This window comes from Alosa pseudoharengus, unplaced genomic scaffold (genome assembly GCF_046254945.1).
Source record: "Alosa pseudoharengus isolate Yale_2024_CS ecotype anadromous, Long Island Sound unplaced genomic scaffold, YU_APseudo_1.1 YU_APseudo_1.1_scf_1, whole genome shotgun sequence".
In the NCBI taxonomy this organism is placed as follows: Eukaryota; Metazoa; Chordata; class Actinopteri; order Clupeiformes; family Clupeidae; genus Alosa; species Alosa pseudoharengus.
The window spans coordinates 16,340,686-16,360,685 of NW_027468564.1; the positions used below are offsets into that span (position 1 = coordinate 16,340,686).

The 20,000-nt window shown below is 44.3% G+C and overlaps 1 protein-coding gene across 2 annotated transcripts in view; it reads right to left on the reverse strand.

The window, feature by feature from the left end:
* Positions 1–2,752: 2,752 nt before the first annotated feature.
* The window catches only part of LOC143122020 (neoverrucotoxin subunit alpha-like), a 19,920-nt gene continuing 2,672 nt past the window's right edge, over positions 2,753–20,000 (reverse strand). The window contains exons 2-6 of one of the 2 annotated variants that reach the window (XR_012986575.1): positions 11,058–11,141; positions 9,164–9,441; positions 4,858–4,916; positions 3,550–4,757; positions 2,753–3,421 (exon numbers count right to left, since the gene is read on the reverse strand). Coding sequence is in view for 1 of the 2 variants with exons in the window: in XM_076282798.1 (XP_076138913.1) it covers positions 4,210–4,757; positions 4,858–4,916; positions 9,164–9,432 (876 nt within the window). In the remaining variant the exon portion in view is untranslated. Of the gene's footprint in view, positions 4,758–4,857; positions 4,917–9,163; positions 9,442–11,057; positions 11,142–20,000 lie in introns of both variants that reach the window. The other variant, XM_076282798.1, reaches the window with a different exon arrangement.

Below are 20,000 nucleotides of genomic sequence, written 5' to 3' on the forward strand. Positions count from 1 at the left end.
AGCTGGACAGGGGGGTACAGGGGGGTACAGGGTGGTAGAGCTCCTCTCCTCTCCTCTCTCTCCTCTCCTCTCTCCTCCCTCCTCTCCTCCTCTCCTCTCCTCTCTCTCTCTCCTCTCTCTCCTCCCTCTCCTCTCCTCTCCTCTCCTCTCTCCTCTCCTCTCTCTCCTCCCTCCTCTCCTCTCCTCTCTCTCCTCTCCTCTCTCCTCCCTCCTCTCCTCTCTCTCCTCCCTCTCCTCTCCTCTCTCTCCTCTCTCTCCTCCCTCTCCTCTCCTCTCCTCTCCTCTCTCCTCTCCTCTCTCTCCTCCCTCCTCTCCTCTCCTCTCTCTCCTCTCCTCTCTCCTCCCTCCTCTCTCTCTCCTCTCCTCTCTCTCCTCTCTCTCCTCCCTCTCCTCTCCTCTCCTCTCCTCTCTCCTCTCCTCTCTCTCCTCTCTCTCCTCCCTCTCCTCTCCTCTCTCTCCTCTCTCTCCTCCCTCTCCTCTCCTCTCTCTCCTCCCTCTCCTCTCCTCTCCTCTCTCCTCTCCTCTCTCTCCTCTCTCTCCTCCCTCTCCTCTCCTCTCCTCTCCTCTCTCCTCTCCTCTCTCTCCTCTCTCTCCTCTCCTCTCCCCCTCTCCTCTCCTCTCTCTCCTCTCTCTCTTCCCTCCTTCCTCTCCTCTCCTCTCCTTTCTCTCCTCTCTCTCCTCCCTCCTCTCCTCTCCTCTCTCTCCTCTCCTCTCTCCTCCCTCCTCTCTCTCTCCTCTCCTCCCTCTCCTCTCCTCTCTCTCCTCTCTCTCCTCCCTCTCCTCTCCTCTCCTCTCCTCTCTCCTCTCCTCTCTCTCCTCTCTCTCCTCCCTCTCCTCTCCTCTCTCTCCTCTCTCTCCTCCCTCTCCTCTCCTCTCCTCTCCTCTCTCCTCTCCTCTCTCTCCTCTCTCTCCTCCCTCTCCTCTCCTCTCCTCTCCTCTCCTCTCTCCTCTCCTCTCTCTCCTCTCTCTCCTCTCCTCTCTCTCCTCCCTCTCCTCTCCTTTCCTCTCCTCTCTCCTCTGTCATGCCACCTCTGAATGCAGTTAGATGAATGAGAGATCGATCCGTGATAACGTCGGGCAAAACGCACGCACTCACACACAGATACACGCAAACACACGCACACACACACACACACACACACACACACACACACACGCATGCACACACACAGAGAGGCCTGCTGCCTGCTGTGTCTCCCAGCGCAGTCTCTAAAAACATAGAGGAGGTCCAGGAGAGCTGGGCAGGGGGTAGAGCTGGTCAGTAGAGCTGGACAGGGGGGTACAGGGGGGTACAGGGTGGTAGAGCTCCTCTCCTCTCCTCTCCTCTCTCTCCTCTCCTCTCTCCTCCCTCCTCTCCTCCCTCTCCTCTCCTCTCTCTCCTCTCTCTCCTCCCTCTCCTCTCTCCTCTCCTCTCTCTCCTCCCTCCTCTCCTCTCCTCTCTCTCCTCTCCTCTCTCCTCCCTCCTCTCCTCTCTCTCCTCCCTCTCCTCTCCTCTCTCTCCTCTCTCTCCTCCCTCTCCTCTCCTCTCCTCTCTCCTCTCCTCTCTCTCCTCCCTCCTCTCCTCTCCTCTCTCTCCTCTCCTCTCTCCTCCCTCCTCTCTCTCTCCTCTCCTCCCTCTCCTCTCCTCTCTCTCCTCCCTCTCCTCTCCTCTCCTCTCCTCTCTCCTCTCCTCTCTCTCCTCTCTCTCCTCCCTCTCCTCTCCTCTCTCTCCTCCCTCTCCTCTCCTCTCTCTCCTCCCTCTCCTCTCCTCTCCTCTCTCCTCTCCTCTCTCTCCTCTCTCTCCTCCCTCTCCTCTCCTCTCCTCTCCTCTCTCCTCTCCTCTCTCTCCTCTCTCTCCTCTCCTCTCTCTCCTCCCTCTCCTCTCCTCTCTCTCCTCTCTCTCCTCCCTCTCCTCTCCTCTCCTCTCCTCTCTCCTCTCCTCTCTCTCCTCCCTCCTCTCCTCTCCTCTCTCTCCTCTCCTCTCTCCTCCCTCCTCTCCTCTCCTCTCTCTCCTCTCTCTCCTCCCTCTCCTCTCCTCTCCTCTCCTCTCTCCTCTCTCTCCTCTCTCTCCTCCCTCTCCTCTCCTCTCTCTCCTCTCTCTCCTCCCTCTCCTCTCCTTTCCTCTCCTCTCTCCTCTCCTCTCTCTCCTCTCTCTCCTCCCTCTCCTCTCCTCTCCTCTCTCCTCTCCTCTCTCTCTCCTCTCTCTCCTCTCTCTCCTCCCTCTCCTCTCCTTTCCTCTCCTCTCTCCTCTGTCATGCCACCTCTGAATGCAGTTAGATGAATGAGAGATCCGTGATAACGTCGGGCAAAACGCACGCACTCACACACAGATACACGCAAACACACGCACACACACACAGACACACACACACACACACACACACACACACACACACACACGCATGCACACACACAGAGAGGCCTGCTGCCTGCTGTGTCTCCCAGCGCAGTCTCTAAAAACATAGAGGAGGTCCAGGAGAGCTGGGCAGGGGGTAGAGCTGGTCAGTAGAGCTGGACAGGGGGGTACAGGGGGGTACAGGGTGGTAGAGCTGGACAGGGGGGTAGAGGGGGGTAGAGCTGGACAGGGGGCTACAGGGTGGTAGAGCTGGGCAGTAGAGCTGGACAGGGGGGTAGAGCCACACTTGTACTGTGTACTATACTTACTTACTCACTGATGTGCAGCAATGAATGAGCATGTTGGCTTAGCCAATGAATGAGCATGTTGGCTTAGACTCAGAAACAGCTTCAACAAAGAAAGTTCAGGAATACAAAATGCATAGAAATGTCATTTTAATGGACAATGCAAGTTACAGATATACAAAACGGCATTTCAGAATTTATCTTTTAAAAGACATGTCTGCACAAGCAGGCTAATTTAAATGCCTATTTAAAAGCCTTGTGTATTGGATTGATATGTTTGTAAACACCAAATCACAAGTGCCATTTCTTCAGCACAAGGACCCTAGCAGTGTATTCATCAATAACCGCACGCACACCCTACACACAACCCCAGAAACTCACTCATAAGAACGTGTATCAGAAGAAACCATATGCTGATCTGCTCCCATATGATCACTGATTAAAAACATTAACCATGTCAGTTCAAATCCCAAATAACAAAAGTCAAATGTGATTTACTTTTTAAAATCCATCGATAATCAGGAATCTTGTGCTTACTGACATAGAGGCAGAGCCTACTTTAACTGATAGTACAGCATACTCACTCAGCCAACCTGACATAGACAGCACACTACCATTGCAGTACTCAGCCAACCTGACATAGACAGCACACTACCATTGCAGTACTCAGCCAACCTGACATAAAGACATCACACTATCACTGCATACTCAGCCAACCTGACATAATGACAGCACACTACCACTGCAGTACTCAGCTAACCTGACATAAAGACAGCACACTACCACTGCATACTCAGCCAACCTGACATAAAGACAGCACACTACCACTGCAGTACTCCGCCAACCTGACATAAAGACATCACACTATCACTGCATACTCAGCCAACCTGACATAATGACAGCACACTACCACTGCAGTACTCAGCTAACCTGACATAAAGACAGCACACTACCACTGCATACTCAGCCAACCTGACATAAAGACAGCACACTACCACTGCATACTCAGCCAACCTGACATAAAGACAGCACACTACCACTGCATACTCAGCCAACCTGACATAAAGACAGTACACTACCACTGCATACTCATCAAACCTGACATAATGACAGCACACTACCACTGCATTAGACAACCTGACATAAAGACAGCACACTACCACTAGCCTAGAAATCTAGACGCGCCCATAGCTGCCAGGGCTAGTCTAGCAACTCTCCGTTGACTTGTGAGCTCCAGAAATCGAAACTTAATCAGGCATTGAAATCGTGTATAGAGTCGTTTGTTGGGCTTAACATAATGATTGATGGCAGAGTTGTCACGGTTTGGCTTGAATTCCCTGCTACTTGAAAACAAATATCCTATTGCGTCCTATTGCGTGCATTTGGAATTTGGGAATTTGAAAGACAACTGATTATCCTGCCCCTCGGACTGAGAACGGTGAGTGCCCAGACCCTACATTTTAATGTGGGTCTGGCTCGCCAGGCTACACTACCACTGCATACTCATCAAACCTGACATAAGGACAGCACACTACCACTGCATACTCATCAAACCTGACATAAGGACAGCACACTACCACTGCATACTCATCAAACCTGACATAAGGACAGCACACTACCAGCGCAGTACACACAGAAGCCTGGGTAAAGGGGCTCAGTGAATGTGGCCCGGAACGTGTGCAGGTGTGTGAGTGTGTCGGAGGAGACGCGGTAGAAGGACAGGACTCCGGACGGCCAGTCCAGATACACTCCAATTCTGCGCGACGGAGACGGCTCAATGTCTATGTCTGTGTAAATATTGTTATGTTTGGCTATGAACTGACCGCCGTCGCCACACCAGATGCTCCAGGACTTGTCGTTCTTGCCCACCACGTGATCGGGACAGTGAGCTCTTCTGTCGATGCTTCTGTAGGCCACTCCGATGAGCACATTCCGATCATTGTAGGTGACCTCCCAGTAGTGGCGTCCAGTTAGCGCCTCACAGCACAGCACCTGGGGGCAGCAGCTCTCGAAGCGCTCGGGGTGCGGCAGGTAGGAGAAGTTGCTCCTCCCGGTAAAGTTCTCCACTCGTCTGCTCCCCTCGGACAGGAGGAGGCGGCTGGGGGCCGTGTTTGGGTCCAGCGTGAGGTCACAGGCATCTGGACAACACAGTAAACAGCGTCATGGCAACACAACCTAAGTATTTTTTATTTCCCAGTGACCACTGATAACAGTACGAGGAGACTCGGACACACTCACATTGCCGTACATCCGTGAACCTGCGCTGGGCTGGGCTGAACTGGGCTGAGGTGCTGGCACTGTGAGAGGGAAAACAAACAGCTTAGTGACCTCAAGAAAATGAGTCTCACATGTCCACTGTCTCTATCTGAGTCTCACATGTCTACTGTCTCTATCTGAGTCTAACATGTCTCTAGTGTCTCTATATGAGTCTCACATGTCTCTACTGTCTCTATATGAGTCTCACATGTCTCTACTGTCTCTATATGAGTCTCACATGTCCACTGTCTCTATCTGAGTCTCACATGTCCACTGTCTCTATCTGAGTCTCACATGTCCACTGTCTCTATATGAGTCTCACATGTCTCTACTGTCTCTATATGAGTCTCACATGTCTCTACTGTCTCTATATGAGTCTCACATGTCTCTACTGTCTCTATATGAGTCTCACATGTCCACTGTCTCTATCTGAGTCTCACATGTCCACTGTGTCCATATATGAGTCTCACATGTCTCTACTGTCTCTATATGAGTCTCACATGTCTCTACTGTCTCTATATGAGTCTCACATGTCCACTGTCTCTATCTGAGTCTCACATGTCCACTGTGTCCATATATGAGTCTCACATGTCTCTACTGTCTCTATATGAGTCTCACATGTCCACTGTCTCTATCTGAGTCTCACATGTCCACTGTGTCCATATATGAGTCTCACATGTCTCTACTGTCTCTATATGAGTCTCACATGTCCACTGTCTCTATCTGAGTCTCACATGTCCACTGTCTCTATCTGAGTCTCACATGTCTCTACTGTCTCTATATGAGTCTCACATGTCCACTGTCTCTATATGAGTCTCACATGTCTCTACTGTCTCTATCTGAGTCTCACATGTCTCTACTGTCTCTATATGAGTCTCACATGTCCACTGTCTCTATATGAGTCTCACATGTCCACTGTCTCTATCTGAGTCTCACATGTCCACTGTCTCTATCTGAGTCTCACATGTCCACTGTCTCTATCTGAGTATCACATGTCCACTGTCTCTATCTGAGTCTCACATGTCCACTGTCTCTATCTGAGTCTCACATGTCTCTACTGTCTCTATATGAGTCTCACATGCCCACTGTCACTATATGAGTCTCACATGTCTCTACTGTCTCTATATGAGTCTCACATGTGTCTACTGTCTCTATATGAGTCTCACATGTCCACTGTCTATATCTGAGTCTCACATGTCCACTGTGTCCATATATGAGTCTCACATGTCTCTACTGTCTCTATATGAGTCTCACATGTCCACTGTCCATATATGAGTCTCACATGTCTCTACTGTCTCTATATGAGTCTCACATGTCTCTACTGTCTCTATATGAGTCTCACATGTCCACTGTCTCTATCTGAGTCTCACATGTCTCTACTGTCTCTATATGAGTCTCACATGTCTCTAGTGTCTCTATATGAGTCTCACATGTCCACTGTCCATATATGAGTCTCACATGTCTACTGTCTCTATATGAGTCTCACATGTCCACTGTCTCTATATGAGTCTCACATGTCCACTGTCTCTATATGAGTCTCACATGTCTCTACTGTCTCTATCTGAGTCTCACATGTCCACTGTCTCTATCTGAGTCTAATATGTCTCTACTGTCTCTATCTGAATCCAGTGTTTCCCCTACAATGTATTCATCAGCGGCGCAGCGCCGCTCCTGGAATTCAAGCGCCACTGCAAAAAAAGTTGCCTAATTAAAAAAAAAAAAAAAAACACGCAAGTGAACTTCAGGAACAGCTGTCGTTTGTTCAGGTTTGATGTCAACAAAAAGTAGGCTAACGTTGAAGGCGCAGTCAGGGATTCCACAGGAGATCATGCTTGTTTGTGTTTATGTTTAAGTTTATTAGCAGATGCAATTTTGTGCAAAAAAACGTAGCCTACATTATGTTAACCAAGGAATCAAATTAAACACGCCAGCGAGGTAGCTCGCCCCTACCTTCAGTAGCCTATTCCCAGATAAATTCCACGCATTGCTTCGTTTTTGTTTGTGATGCAGGCAATGCTTTCAAGCCCTGTGTTGCTAAAATATCTAGGCTGTGAAACTAAGGTCTAGCTAGCCTACTGGTGGGTTTAATTGAATTTGAGTAATAGGATACGCAACCATTTACATCTGGAGATAGTTTGTAATTCCTGTAGAGCTCACCAAAGCTTTCTGAGCATTTATTTTACCAAATGACATGGAAAACCTAATTCATTTCATCCACATATTCTTATGCACCATGCACAACGCTACTAAATTAGCTTAAAACCGTGAGAATCAAGCAAGCCCCACGGGCCGTCATGGCCTTAAAGTGACAGGCACTCAATTCGACTTGCATAGCAACAATACAGTGTAATGACATGAAAGAGAAGTCTATATAGTTTATACAGTGCTGTGCAAAAGTTAATAAAAAAAAAAATAGGACATCAATTATTTTTGAATGTATCATGTATCGTAAATAATTCTAAATAGTAATAGTTTGTACAGTGGCCTACAGTGTACAGTTGCACAGTGGCTAATTACTAATAATGTAAATGAAAAAGGTGAAAGAAAAACATGAATAATCCTGTTCAAGTACTGCAATAATCATGCTTTGTAAATGCTTCTGTTGATGGTAATGTCATAATTTGTAACACTTAATCTGAAAAAATCCACCAGAAGTCACAATTTAGAGGTCATTTTTCAACATTTTCTTTTTTTTTGGGGGGGGGGGGGGGTTCCTACGATCAACAGCACCGCTGCTGGAAAAATTTCTAGGGGAAACACTGGAGTCTAACATGTCCACTGTCTCTATCTGAGTCTGACATGTCCACTGTGTCCACTGTCTATATATGAGTCTAACATGTCCAGGTGCTGGCACTGTGAGAGGGAAAACAAACAGCTTAATGTAGTGTGACCTCAAGAAAATATCCTCTGTCTATCTGAGTCTAATATGTCCACTACTGTCTATATGAGTCTATTATGTCCACTACTGTCTATACGAGTATAATATGTCCACTACTGTCTATAAGAGTATAATATGTCCACTACTGTCTATAAAAGTATGATATGTCCACTATAAGAGTATAATATGTCCACTACTGTCTATAAGAGTCTAATATGTCCACTACTGTCTATATGAGTCTAATATGTCCACTACTGTCTATAAGAGTATAAAATGTCCACTACTGTCTATAAGAGTCTAATATGTCCACTGTGTCTACTGTCTATAAGAGTCTAATATGTCCACTGTGTCTACTGTCTATATGAGTCTAATATGTCCACTACTGTCTATATGAGTCGAATATGTCCACTACTGTCTATCTGAATCCATTATGTCCACTACTGTTTATCTGAGTCTAATATGTCCACTGTGTCTACTGTCTATATGAGTCTAATATGTCCACTACTGTCTATATGAGTCTAATATGATCTCACCCCTCTCCCGGTGTCTAGATCTCACCCCAGTTTGCTAGATACCCCTCACCCATCTAGATCCTGCCTCAGCCTCTCTAGATACTCCTCACCCATCTAGATCCTGCCCCAATCAATCACTCTAGATACTCCTCACCCATCTAGATCCTGCCCCAATCAATCACTCTAGATACTCCTCACCCATCTAGATCCTGCCCCAATCAATCACTCTAGATACCCCTCACCCATCTAGATTCTGCCCCAATCAATCACTCTAGATACTCCTCACCCATCTAGATTCTGCCCCAGCCTCTCTAGATACCCCTCACCCATCTAGATCCTGCCCCAATCAATCACTCTAGATACTCCTCACCCATCTAGATTCTGCCCCAGCCTCTCTAGATACTCCTCACCCATCTAGATTCTGCCCCAGGTAGATACCCCTCACCTATCTAGATTCTGCCCCAGGTAGATACCCCTCACCCATCTAGATTCTGCCCCAGCCTCTCTAGATACCCCTCACCCATCTAGATTCTGCCCCAGGTAGATACCCCTCACCCATCTAGATTCTGCCCCAGGTAGATACCCCTCACCCATCTAGATCCTGCCCCAATCAATCACTCTAGATACCCCTCACCCATCTAGATTCTGCCCCAGGAAGATACCCCTCACCCATCTAGATTCTGCCCCAGCCTCTCTAGATACCCCTCACCCATCTAGATTCTGCCCCAGGTAGATACCCCTCACCCATCTAGATTCTGCCCCAGCCTCTCTAAATACTCCTCACCCATCTAGATTCTGCCCCAGGTAGATACCCCTCACCCATCTAGATTCTGCCCCAATCAATCACTCTAGATACCCCTCACCCATCTAGATTCTGCCCCAGGTAGATACCCCTCACCCATCTAGATTCTGCCCCAGCCTCTCTGCCAGGTCACTGCGGTGGATCCTCCTCATGATGACCTTTGCGACCTTGAGGGAGTCGGCAATGCCGTAGGCCTCCCTCATCTTGCAGGCGATGTCTGTTGGGTCATCGCTCTCCAGGCGGCCCTGGGGGACTCTGGGATAGCCGTCCAGCTGGGCGCTGCTCAGGTACAAGCGGAACCTTCTCAGTTCTGCTGAGCGCAGGTCATCTAGAACACCCAGGAGCAGGTCCAGAGGGTCCGCCATGCTCTAGGCCTGAACGCATAAACAGGTAAACAGGTAAACAAGCAAACAGACAAACAACAGCCTGGCCAATCACAACCATTTATCTGTGCACCAATCAGTACAGGTTATCTGATATGGGGAGGGCCTTATACAGTGATAGACACCACTGGGGCACTATCTCAACCAATTACATTTGCATTTACAAATTATCTGAAAAATAAAACCAGCATTCGTGTAGGTCACTATTCACTTAAACACACACACCAGCATTCGTGTAGGTCACTATTCACTTAAATAAACACACCAGCAGTCGTGTATTAATTGATCAAACACAACTACTGGGTGTAGGCCTAAAGACACTTAACTGCATAACTGTAAACTCAATGATCAGCTGACAAGGGCAAGAGGTGAGCCTTGTCCTAAACACTGGGCAACAGGTGAGCCTTGTCCTAAACACTGGGCAACAGGTGAGCCTTGTCCTAAACACAGGTGAGCCTTGTCCCTTGTCCTAAACACTGGGCAACAGGTGAGCCTTGTCATAAACACAGGTGAACCTTGTCCTAAGCACTGGGCAACAGGTGAGCCTTGTCCCTTGTCCTAAACACTGGGCAACAGGTGAGCCTTGTCCTTTGTTCTAAACACTGAACAGGTGAGCCTTGTCCTAAACACTGGGCAACAGGTGAGCCTTGTCCTAAACACTGAACAGGTGAGCCATGTCCCTTGTCCTAAACACAGGTGAGCCTTGTCCCTTGTCCTAAACACTGGGCAACAGGTGAGCCTTGTCTTAAGCACTGGGCAACAGGTGAGCCTTGTCCCTTGTCCTAAACACTGGGCAACAGGTGAGCCTTGTCCCTTGTCCTAAACACTTAAACACTGGGCAACAGGTGAGCCTTGTCCCTTGTCCTAAACACTGGGCAACAGGTGAGCCTTGTCCCTTGTCCTAAACACTGGGCAACAGGTGAGCCTTGTCCCTTGTCCTAAACACTGGGCAACAGGTGAGGCCTTGTCCCTTGTCCTAAACACTGAACAGGTGAGCTTTGTCTTAAGCACTAGGCAACAGGTGAGCCTCGTACTAAACACTGGGCAACAGGTGAACCTTGTCCCTTGTCCTAAACACTGGGCAACAGGTGAGCCTTGTCCCTTGTCCTAAACACTGGGCAACAGGTGAGGCCTTGTCCTAAACACAGGTGAGCCTTGTCTTAAGCACTGGGCAACAGGTGAGCCTTGTCCCTTGTCCTAAACACTGGGCAACAGGTGAGCCTTGTACTAAACACTGAACAGGTGAGCCTTGTCCTAAGCACTGAACAGGTGAGCCTTGTCCCTTGTCCTAAACACAGGTGAGCCTTGTCCTAAGCACTGGGCAACAGGTGAGCCTTGTACTAAACACTGGACAACAGGTGACCCTTGTCAACAACAGAAATGGAAGGGAATCTAACAGTGAGAGGAAGAGGAGGAGGAAGAGTGAGGATGGGACGATGTGTCCGAGGTAAACCTGGGACGATGTATCCTAGGAAAACCCGTTTTGTCAAATGTGTGTTACATTGAGTACATTAGTGTGTAACTGACTCGAACATAATCAGGTCATTTGATGTGTAGTGTTTGGAAAAACAGGCCTGTGATGGCTACGTGATGCCATTTGGACCTACCTTTGGTAAAGACCTTGCTGGAGGAAGACTCAACTGGCGTGCCGTCGTCAAGGCATGGTGCCGTCATCAGAGCAGGGGCAGAGTCTTAATGAAAAGAAAAACGAAAACGAGATGGTCATCAGAGCACAGGGCAGAGCCTTAAAGCAGCACTACATAAGATCTGCTCTCGGGGCAGAGCCTTAAAGCAGCACTACATAAGATCTGCTCTCAGCCTTAAAGCAGCACTACAGAAGATCTGCTCTCAGCCTTAAAGCAGCACTACAGAAGATCTGCTTTCGGGGCAGAGCCTTAAAGCAGCACTACATAAGATCTGCTCTCGGGGCAGAGCATTAAAGCAGCACTACAGAAGATCTGCTCTCAGCCTTAAAGCAGCACTACATAAGATCTGCTCTCAGCCTTAAAGCAGCACTACAGAAGATCTGCTCTCAGCCTTAAAGCAGCACTACAGAAGATCTGCTCTCAGCCTTAAAGCAGCACTACAGAAGATCTGCTTTCGGGGCAGAGCCTTAAAGCAGCACTACATAAGATCTGCTCTCGGGGCAGAGCATTAAAGCAGCACTACAGAAGATCTGCTCTCAGCCTTAAAGCAGCACTACATAAGATCTGCTCTCAGCCTTAAAGCAGCACTACAGAAGATCTGCTCTCGGGGCAGAGCCTTAAAGCACTGTAGGCCTGGCAAACTCGATTCCTTTGAAGGATCCGGGTTATTCTGAGTCACTCACTAAACTGATCCGGGTTGTACGAGTCACTTGAGTCAGTATTGCTAAAGCGCAAGGAAATTCAGTCCTACTTCAAGCAGTGCAGTGGGGTGCTTCAAGTGCCTTCTCATGTTGGATGTGGATCCTCCATGATTTGAAACCAGGTTTTTGCAGTACTTGCATTTAGCCTTTAGAGTGCTCTCCTGGTCAAAGTGCATCCACACATTGTTCATCTTTCTGGTGCTCATGTTCAGAAACTTGAAATTAACCTCCAAATTGTCTTGACACCACTCTCACTTGTCACTTCTCTCTGAGGTGTTTTTGGACTTGGGGGTTGGGGACAATAGGTGGGGGATGGGGACTACCCCCTAACCTCCCAATCAGATAAGCCTGTTACTGGGGTAAGGGGTCAAGGGGGCCGGTCAAGTACATTACCGTGGCAACTTCACGCAGTAGCTTTCCGTGCAGCCACAGGGCAGAGGGTCAAACAGCCAGATATATTACAAAAGACCCAGGTAAAAAAAAAAACTATTAAAAGTATACTTTTTGAAAGTGTACTAAGTACCGTTTGTACTTTTTTCGTCAAATCCAAGTGTAATTAAGTGTATTGAATTATGTATTAAGTGCAACTTAATACCAACTTGACTATACTTTGAGTGTAATTAGTGTGCTAAAATGGAACAACTTTTTTCAAACTTTTAGTGTTCTTAAGTACATTATACAAAAATATATTTTATGAGCATTCGAAACACAGTCGCAGTACAATTTTGTAACATCCCAAGTGTATTGGAAATGTACTTAAAAGGCATTACAATATAACTAATAATAGTGTAGTAGTGTATTTTGAATACACTCTTATCATCCTCATTTCTATTCATTTGGCATGCTTCTGTAATATTTTAAATTAACTTCAAATGTACTTCCTGACTACAATAAGTGCCTTGAAAGTTTGCAGTTATGTTAATAAAAGTATAGTCTTAAGATACTTTAAGCATTATAAAGGCATGCAATTTAAGTATAATATTAGTGTGCTTTAAAATTGTACTATTAGTACTCTCCTACCTATTCTGTTACATGACAAATTACACTTTGATTATGAGAAAAACATTTTATTGACATGAATGAAAACAAAACATAATATTCATCCATAACAAAAGTAAAACATTTTTCTGAAAGTTATGGATCTCTTGAGCATATCTTTTCAAGTTGGATGTGGTAACGCGATAAAACATGCATTTGGCCTTATTATATTATTTCACATGCATAGATTTTTCGGAGCGCTGGTCAGATTCCTCCTCGCTCGCAGCATTTTTTTCCATGCTTGGGGAGCAGTTTCCTCTGAGTGTGCACGCGCAGAGAGAATTTGCGCGCACACATTTAATATCTACGTGTGTGAAATAATATATAATATAATACACCCGAATGCATGTTTCATCGCGCAAGTGCTTTTTGCCACTATTGTGTCGCGATACTCTACAGCCTCATTGGTAGACCATCAATTCAAAATGCAGATTTCATGAAAAACAAAAGTTGTTTACCCTCCTAGGTGAGAGAATTTGCCCTCTAAGCTTGAAATTGTTTACTGGACACCCAGCCTACAGCCAACAACTTAACAGTCTAACATGGCTAAATGTGTAATGCATGATCATTTATTGCTTATTTGTTTGCAAAGTCTTCTGGCCCAGAAAGAAAACCATGGTGGTTACGGATCATGGCTGAGGAGGAAAGGTACAGCTGGTAGAGTTGTGCAGTGAGTGAACTTCCCTCCCAATACTGAGAGGTGGTGGCAAAAGCTGTGGTAGCTAGCTTCCTTACTAGCACACCATCTTCCAGTCCAAGATGCATAAAGTTTTCGGTGGCAACCCGGGGCTGGACAGCAGTCAAATGCATTGACCTTGGTATTAGAGAATTTGTCTCTGTTGTCTGTGAACAGAAAGAAGATGGAAAACATTTTACAAGATAAACAATATTTTACACAGAAATCCATTGGCAATGATGAGATTAATACAGATTATCTGTACCTATTTGACATTTACTTTTTATAGGTCAAATAGGTATTGACACCATCTGTTTGCCATCCTGGTATGGGTAGACCTGGCCAGGTAGTCTTTCCTTAAAGCGTTGTGCACCTTGGCACCTATATGAGTGCAACCACCCTGTTTTCTGCATTTGATTACCTTAGATTCCTTTGTTTCCAATACAACCGTATTATCGTTTTCGGGTCAAATGGCATTTTAAGTGGGAGTCGTAGGGGCACTAGCCTACTATTTTGATGCATGAATCAAAATCATCATGTATCAAAATAGTTCTGCCCCTACGACTCCCATTCAAAATGGCATTTGACCCAGAAACGACAATACAGTCAAGCTTAATGGTGGCGCTTCTGACTTAATTATGCTTTCAAACGAAAGTTTGACTCAGGTACATTCACAAAAAGACCCTAGGTTGCATTTTGGCTTGAGTTATGCTTTAAAGGAACACGCCACCCAATGTCAGTAGTAATATATGTTCTTACCTTAACTGGCAGTATAGGCAACAGGCCGATGTGCGTTTTATTTGGAGACTGTTTTGCGAGACAGAGACTGAGTTTGCTGCTGATATTCTGGGGATAGGCTACAACATAGCCAATGTACGACTTTAGCCTTTTATTATATTTGCTGCATTGGATCAGTCTTCCTAGAACAGGCAAGGGCTTTCTAGCCTCACGTCAGCAGCGCTGCATCACCCATATAGCCTACATTAAAACAACCAGCGGATGGTGGGCGGGTGCCGTTTCGAAAATTGGTCAAAAAACTTTGGTGTTGATGGATGGCTGATGGATGATAAGTTTTGCTATGCAGTTATGGTTGAAATAATAGCCCATCAGCGCATCTCTAGTGTGTGTGCCTCTCTCTCGCTCAGAGGGGAGGGAGAGGCTGAGGGTCGATCCAGCATGGATTCTAAACTCTGTGGTGGATAGGATCTACAATTAGGTGTTAACAATACTACTACGCTAGGTCGAAGTACTCCCAAGTGCTATTGCGCCACACATTGTAGTTCTCCGGTTTATTCGCTTGGAAAATCGCCACGTTTCATGTTGCGTGGCCGTAGCATTTCTATCAACTACTCGTGCAACTGTATTTAAGTCGGTAAAACGTGGATGTTTTTGATTACTTCTACGCTTAGTTGCCGTCAAAGCCCGCTAGCATAGCAACATGCTAACACAGTCCAGCCGCGCACCAGAGCGTTTGAGTGCACGTACGGACACGGGAGATGTATGACTCAACTCGTGAAAGTTAAGGTAAGAACATATATTACTACTGACATTGGGTGGCGTGTTCCTTTAAGAGTAATGGGATAAGGTCCTGGATGAAGAATATTTACCTTTACTGCTGATTATTTGAGGCGTTCAGACATCTCGGTTTCAAAACTGTCCAGGAACACCTGTAAAAACATAGTTAGGCTACAGATTAAACTAGGTAAATTACAAACACTACCATAAAATGAACTTGAATGCTCTGTCAAACACAAATAATAATAAAAAAAAAAAAACTAAATCTATCGCATAAACCAAGGCATAATATCAATGATGTAGCCTAAGCTTCATAGCACTAACTCAGTAGAACACCAGGTTTAATTCCCCCTCTAATATCAATGGTGGAAAAAAACGTTCTACTTCATAAAATGCATGTAATTTGTCCTGTAGACTCATTTTAAAAGATGTCTCCACGATTAAAGAAAAAAACAGCTACAATGTCATTAGCATGCCTAATGAATGTGAAGTGTGAAGTGTGACTAGCCTAGCACTATCCTCCTTTCTGTGAGTTAACTTAGCCTACACCACACATAATATTAAAGAACATTGGTGAACTTTAGGCAAACGTTGCTTAATAAAGAACACACTTTCTTCCATCATAGTTTGTCTAACGTTAGTGCTAGCCAACGCTTGTCAATAATCCCACAAACACAAAGCAGGCTAATGTAGTTTTCTTCTTGATAGGGATCTGGTCAACGTGACGTTAACGTTAGCTAAATTAGCTAACGTGATCTGGCATTGCTAGCTTGTACTAGCAAGGATAAAAACAAACTCTTGAAAGATTGCTAAGCCATCAATTTAACTTCTCCAAAGACTACCGAAGGTCATAAAGAGTAAGCTACATCAGAATCATTTAACAATATGCTTTGGGACTCACCTGATAACGAATAACTTGGCACTTTAGATCCAACTGGCTTCAGTCCTTGTTATCTCATATGACGAGTCCTTCTGGCTCTGTAGGACCAACGTCTCTGGCATGACTAGAATTTATGGTATCTTTAATTTGGACAAACCTGTAACCTTATACGGACCGTAAACGTATGCATTTTCTGGTCTCTACAGTCCATCTGTCTTGCAAATAAAGTTACAAGCATAGACTGTATGAAATAATGTTAATGTTTGCTCACACCACGTTTTGCTCGAAAGCTGCACAGATCCGCCCACTCCATTTCAAATTCAAACAGCCATGTTATTGGTCAACTGGACTGCCTATACATTTAACTGTGTTGCCTATAAATTTAACAAAATGCCACATTCATCCTCTCACAACCTCTACTACATCACAAACGTATAGGCTACTACCTTACTAAGACACAAAATCAACAAAAGAAAAAATATTATTTGATGACCAAAACTGATAGATCAGTATGTCTCTAGTTATTGCACATTGCCATCCATGCGGCTGACATATCAGGCCTAAAAGCTACACACATTAATATTTTATTAAAGGTGAGATGACTATGAAACTATACAAACAATGTATTAGGCCTACCAAAAAAATATACTTTCCATAAGTACACTATATTACAACTCTAAGTATTAGCAATTTAATACACTTAAACTAAATAAACTTCTTTACAATTTAAAATACACTAACAACAAAGTACACTTTTAAAAACTACATTACAACAACACTTTGAATATTGCACAATAAGTATATTTAATTTTAGTACACTGAAGTTGAACTTAATACTATGACTATGAAACTATACAAACAATGTATTAGGCCTACCAAAAAATATACTTTCCATAAGTACACTATATTACAACTCTAAGTATTAGCAATGTAATACTCTTAAACTAAATAAACTTCTTTACCATTTAAAATACACTAACAACAAAGTACACTTTTAAAAAGTACATTACAAAAACACTTTGAATATTGCACAATAAGTATATTTAATTTTAGTACACTGAAGTTGAACTTAATAACATCTACTTTGAAGTATACTTTCTAAAAGTACACATTAAACATACTTTACATAAAGTACAAAACGTGTAAGCATACTTGCTTTATACTTCATGTACTTTAATCATATTTCTAACACACTAAAGTATACTACTTTTTTACCTGGGGAGAAGGGGGAAGGGCTTTATGACACTACCAGATATATTACAAAAGAGAAGGGGGATGGGCTTTATGACACTACCTGATATATTACAAAAGAGAAGGGGGAAGGGCTTTATGACACTACCTGAAAACATGTTGTCAAGTAAGTCTAAAGAAATTGATCTTTGTGGACAGAGAGGGTAGCCTATATTATAATAATGAATTATTTGTTGTTGTTTTGTTAACAATAGAAAAGTTTGCCTAGGTCTAAAATGCTACTCTGCTACAATGTTTCCACTAATATATACTAATAGTAGGCTACTAGGAATCTAACGTATTAATAGTCTGCTAATACTAGGCAACTAATATCATTATTAATAATAGCTATACTGTTAGGTAGCCTAATATAATATCATATAAATAAGGGATAACGCCCAACGAGGTGTCCATTATCAGAAATAAATGGACGCGGAGGCGTGATCTGTCCGACGCGAAGCGGAAGTCCATTTATTTCTAATAATGGACGCATCGAAGGGCATTATCCCGTTTATACCATGGTCACTTACGAAATAAATAAAAGGCAGAGTTAAGATATCCAAGATAAGTGATAAAGCGAGGTTTGACATAGCGTTGTCTGGTCATCCTAGCTCAACTTGTTTCACTAATGCCAATCCAGGATGAGTAGGAGCGACTATGTCAAGCCAGGTGTAAGTAATTCAGGATGTGTGCGCGTTCTCGTTTCTGCTCCAAAGAACTCACGGTTGGAATAAAAAAGACGCGGAAAATAGCGTCATTCACACAAAGTGAACAACTGCTTTTGATATAGACTGACAATGAAGTAAAGTTTACCTTTTTGGAATGGGGAATCATGGCTATTTCTGTAAAACAGCAGGAGTAGGCGTGGTAGACCAACTGAATGCAAATTTGCGTATGAACCCACGTGTGAGTGCTTCCTTGTCTCGGCATGCAACATCATTAAGAAAGCGCTTGCCAGTGCAAAGATGCACATACATATTATGATATACCTTAATATTATAGTTGAAAATACCTTCGAAAAATTGCCCCTCCACTTCCAATCAACTACAGTAGGCTATTCATCAAGCTATCAATAAAATAAGCAAACAATGAGTATCTAGGCCTATGTTAATAATTATAAGGCTATCACAATTAAAAAAATAGCCATATGGTAGTAGGCAGACAATCTGTTTTGTTTTGCGAGCAAATACATTTAGCAAATAGTTTATAAATGGAATAAAGCTCCTTAAAAATTAGCACGGAGGTCTGATGTGAATGGCAGCTAGCTGAACCAATAAGACAACATAATTACCATTAGAATTAACTTAGCTTGGCTGTTAGCCTGGTCAGGACCAGGCTAGGTGCAGATAATAAATCCCTATGGTAACTTATGTGCCATCTCTTTTGTGGAACCAAGTCAAGGCTAAATTCATCCAGGATAACCTAAAAATCCCAGCTTAATCGCTTATCTAGGTTTTGTGAAATACCCCCTCTGCTCAGATCTGTGCGCGTTCTCTGTGTTGGGATGACGTTGGCCAATCGTGAAACGTGGAGACGCACAAGACCTCTATTTAAAAACAATTACTTCCGCATTCAAGAGGGATAGCTTAATCTACACTGCGGTCATTTTTTGTGTCTAACATCAAATAAATCAATTGTCATCAGTTGTTGTACGGTATGCACGTCCATAGAGGGATATTTGCACGCACAGCATTATTAAAGCGCATTCGAGATCCAAAATATTTGTAGAGGCGGACCTCCACCTGTAAGATATATGACAGAATCCTACACGTGACGTGAGATAACTTCGTTTTTAAGACTTGGTCAGTGGGCGGTAGATTACACGATTTGAGCTATAACTTAGCACATAACCTCCTCCCGACCAGATTTGGTTGACAGATACCATAGTGATATAGCGACACTAAAACAGATCCAACAGAGCTTCTTTGTTGCCATTGGAAACTGTACCTCAACACCAACGTCCTTGACCTGTGGTGTTCCCCAGGGGTCGATCTTAGGGCCACTATTATTCAACCTCTATATGCTCCCACTTGGACAAATGATCCAAAATAACTTGATTTCATATCATAGCTATGCAGATGACACACAAATTTACTTAGCTCTGTCACCAAACGACTATGGTCCTCTTGAATCTATGTGTCAGTGTATAGAACAAATCAACACCTGGATGTCTCAAAATTTTCTTCAGCTGAACAAAGAAAAAACTGAAGTAATTATATTTGGTAAAAAGGAGGAAAGACTTAGGGTTGCCAGTCTCCTTGACACAAAAGGGTTGAAGGCAAAGGATACAGTTAAAAATCTTGGTGTATTAATTGACAGTGATCTAAATTTCAACAGCCACATGAAAGAGACAACTAAATTAGCTTTTTACCACCTCAAAAATATTGCCAAACTCAGAGGGCTGATGTCAAAATATGACTTAGAAAAACTCATTCATGCATTTGTCTCCAGCAGGGTTGATTACTGCAATAGACTGTTCACAGGCCTTCCTAAAAAGACTATTAAACAGCTTCAGGTAATACAAAATGCAGCAGCTAGGATTCTAACAAAAACTAAAAGAACTGACCACAAGTCCTTGCACTGGCTTCCAGTAAGTCACAGAATTGACTTTAAAGCTCTATTGCTTGTTTATAAATCAGTAAATGGAGCAGGACCTAAATACCTGTCAGACATGCTTTAGCAGTACACACCTTTCAGGTCCCAGATGAAAAACCTGCTAGTAAAACCTACTGTTAGAACTAAACATGGTGAAGCAGTTTTTAGCTGCTATGCGGCTCAGCTGTGGAATCAACTTTTCGGATGACATCAAAAAGGCCCCAACTGTAGCCAGTTTTAAATCTAGACTTAAGACCAAACTGTTCTCA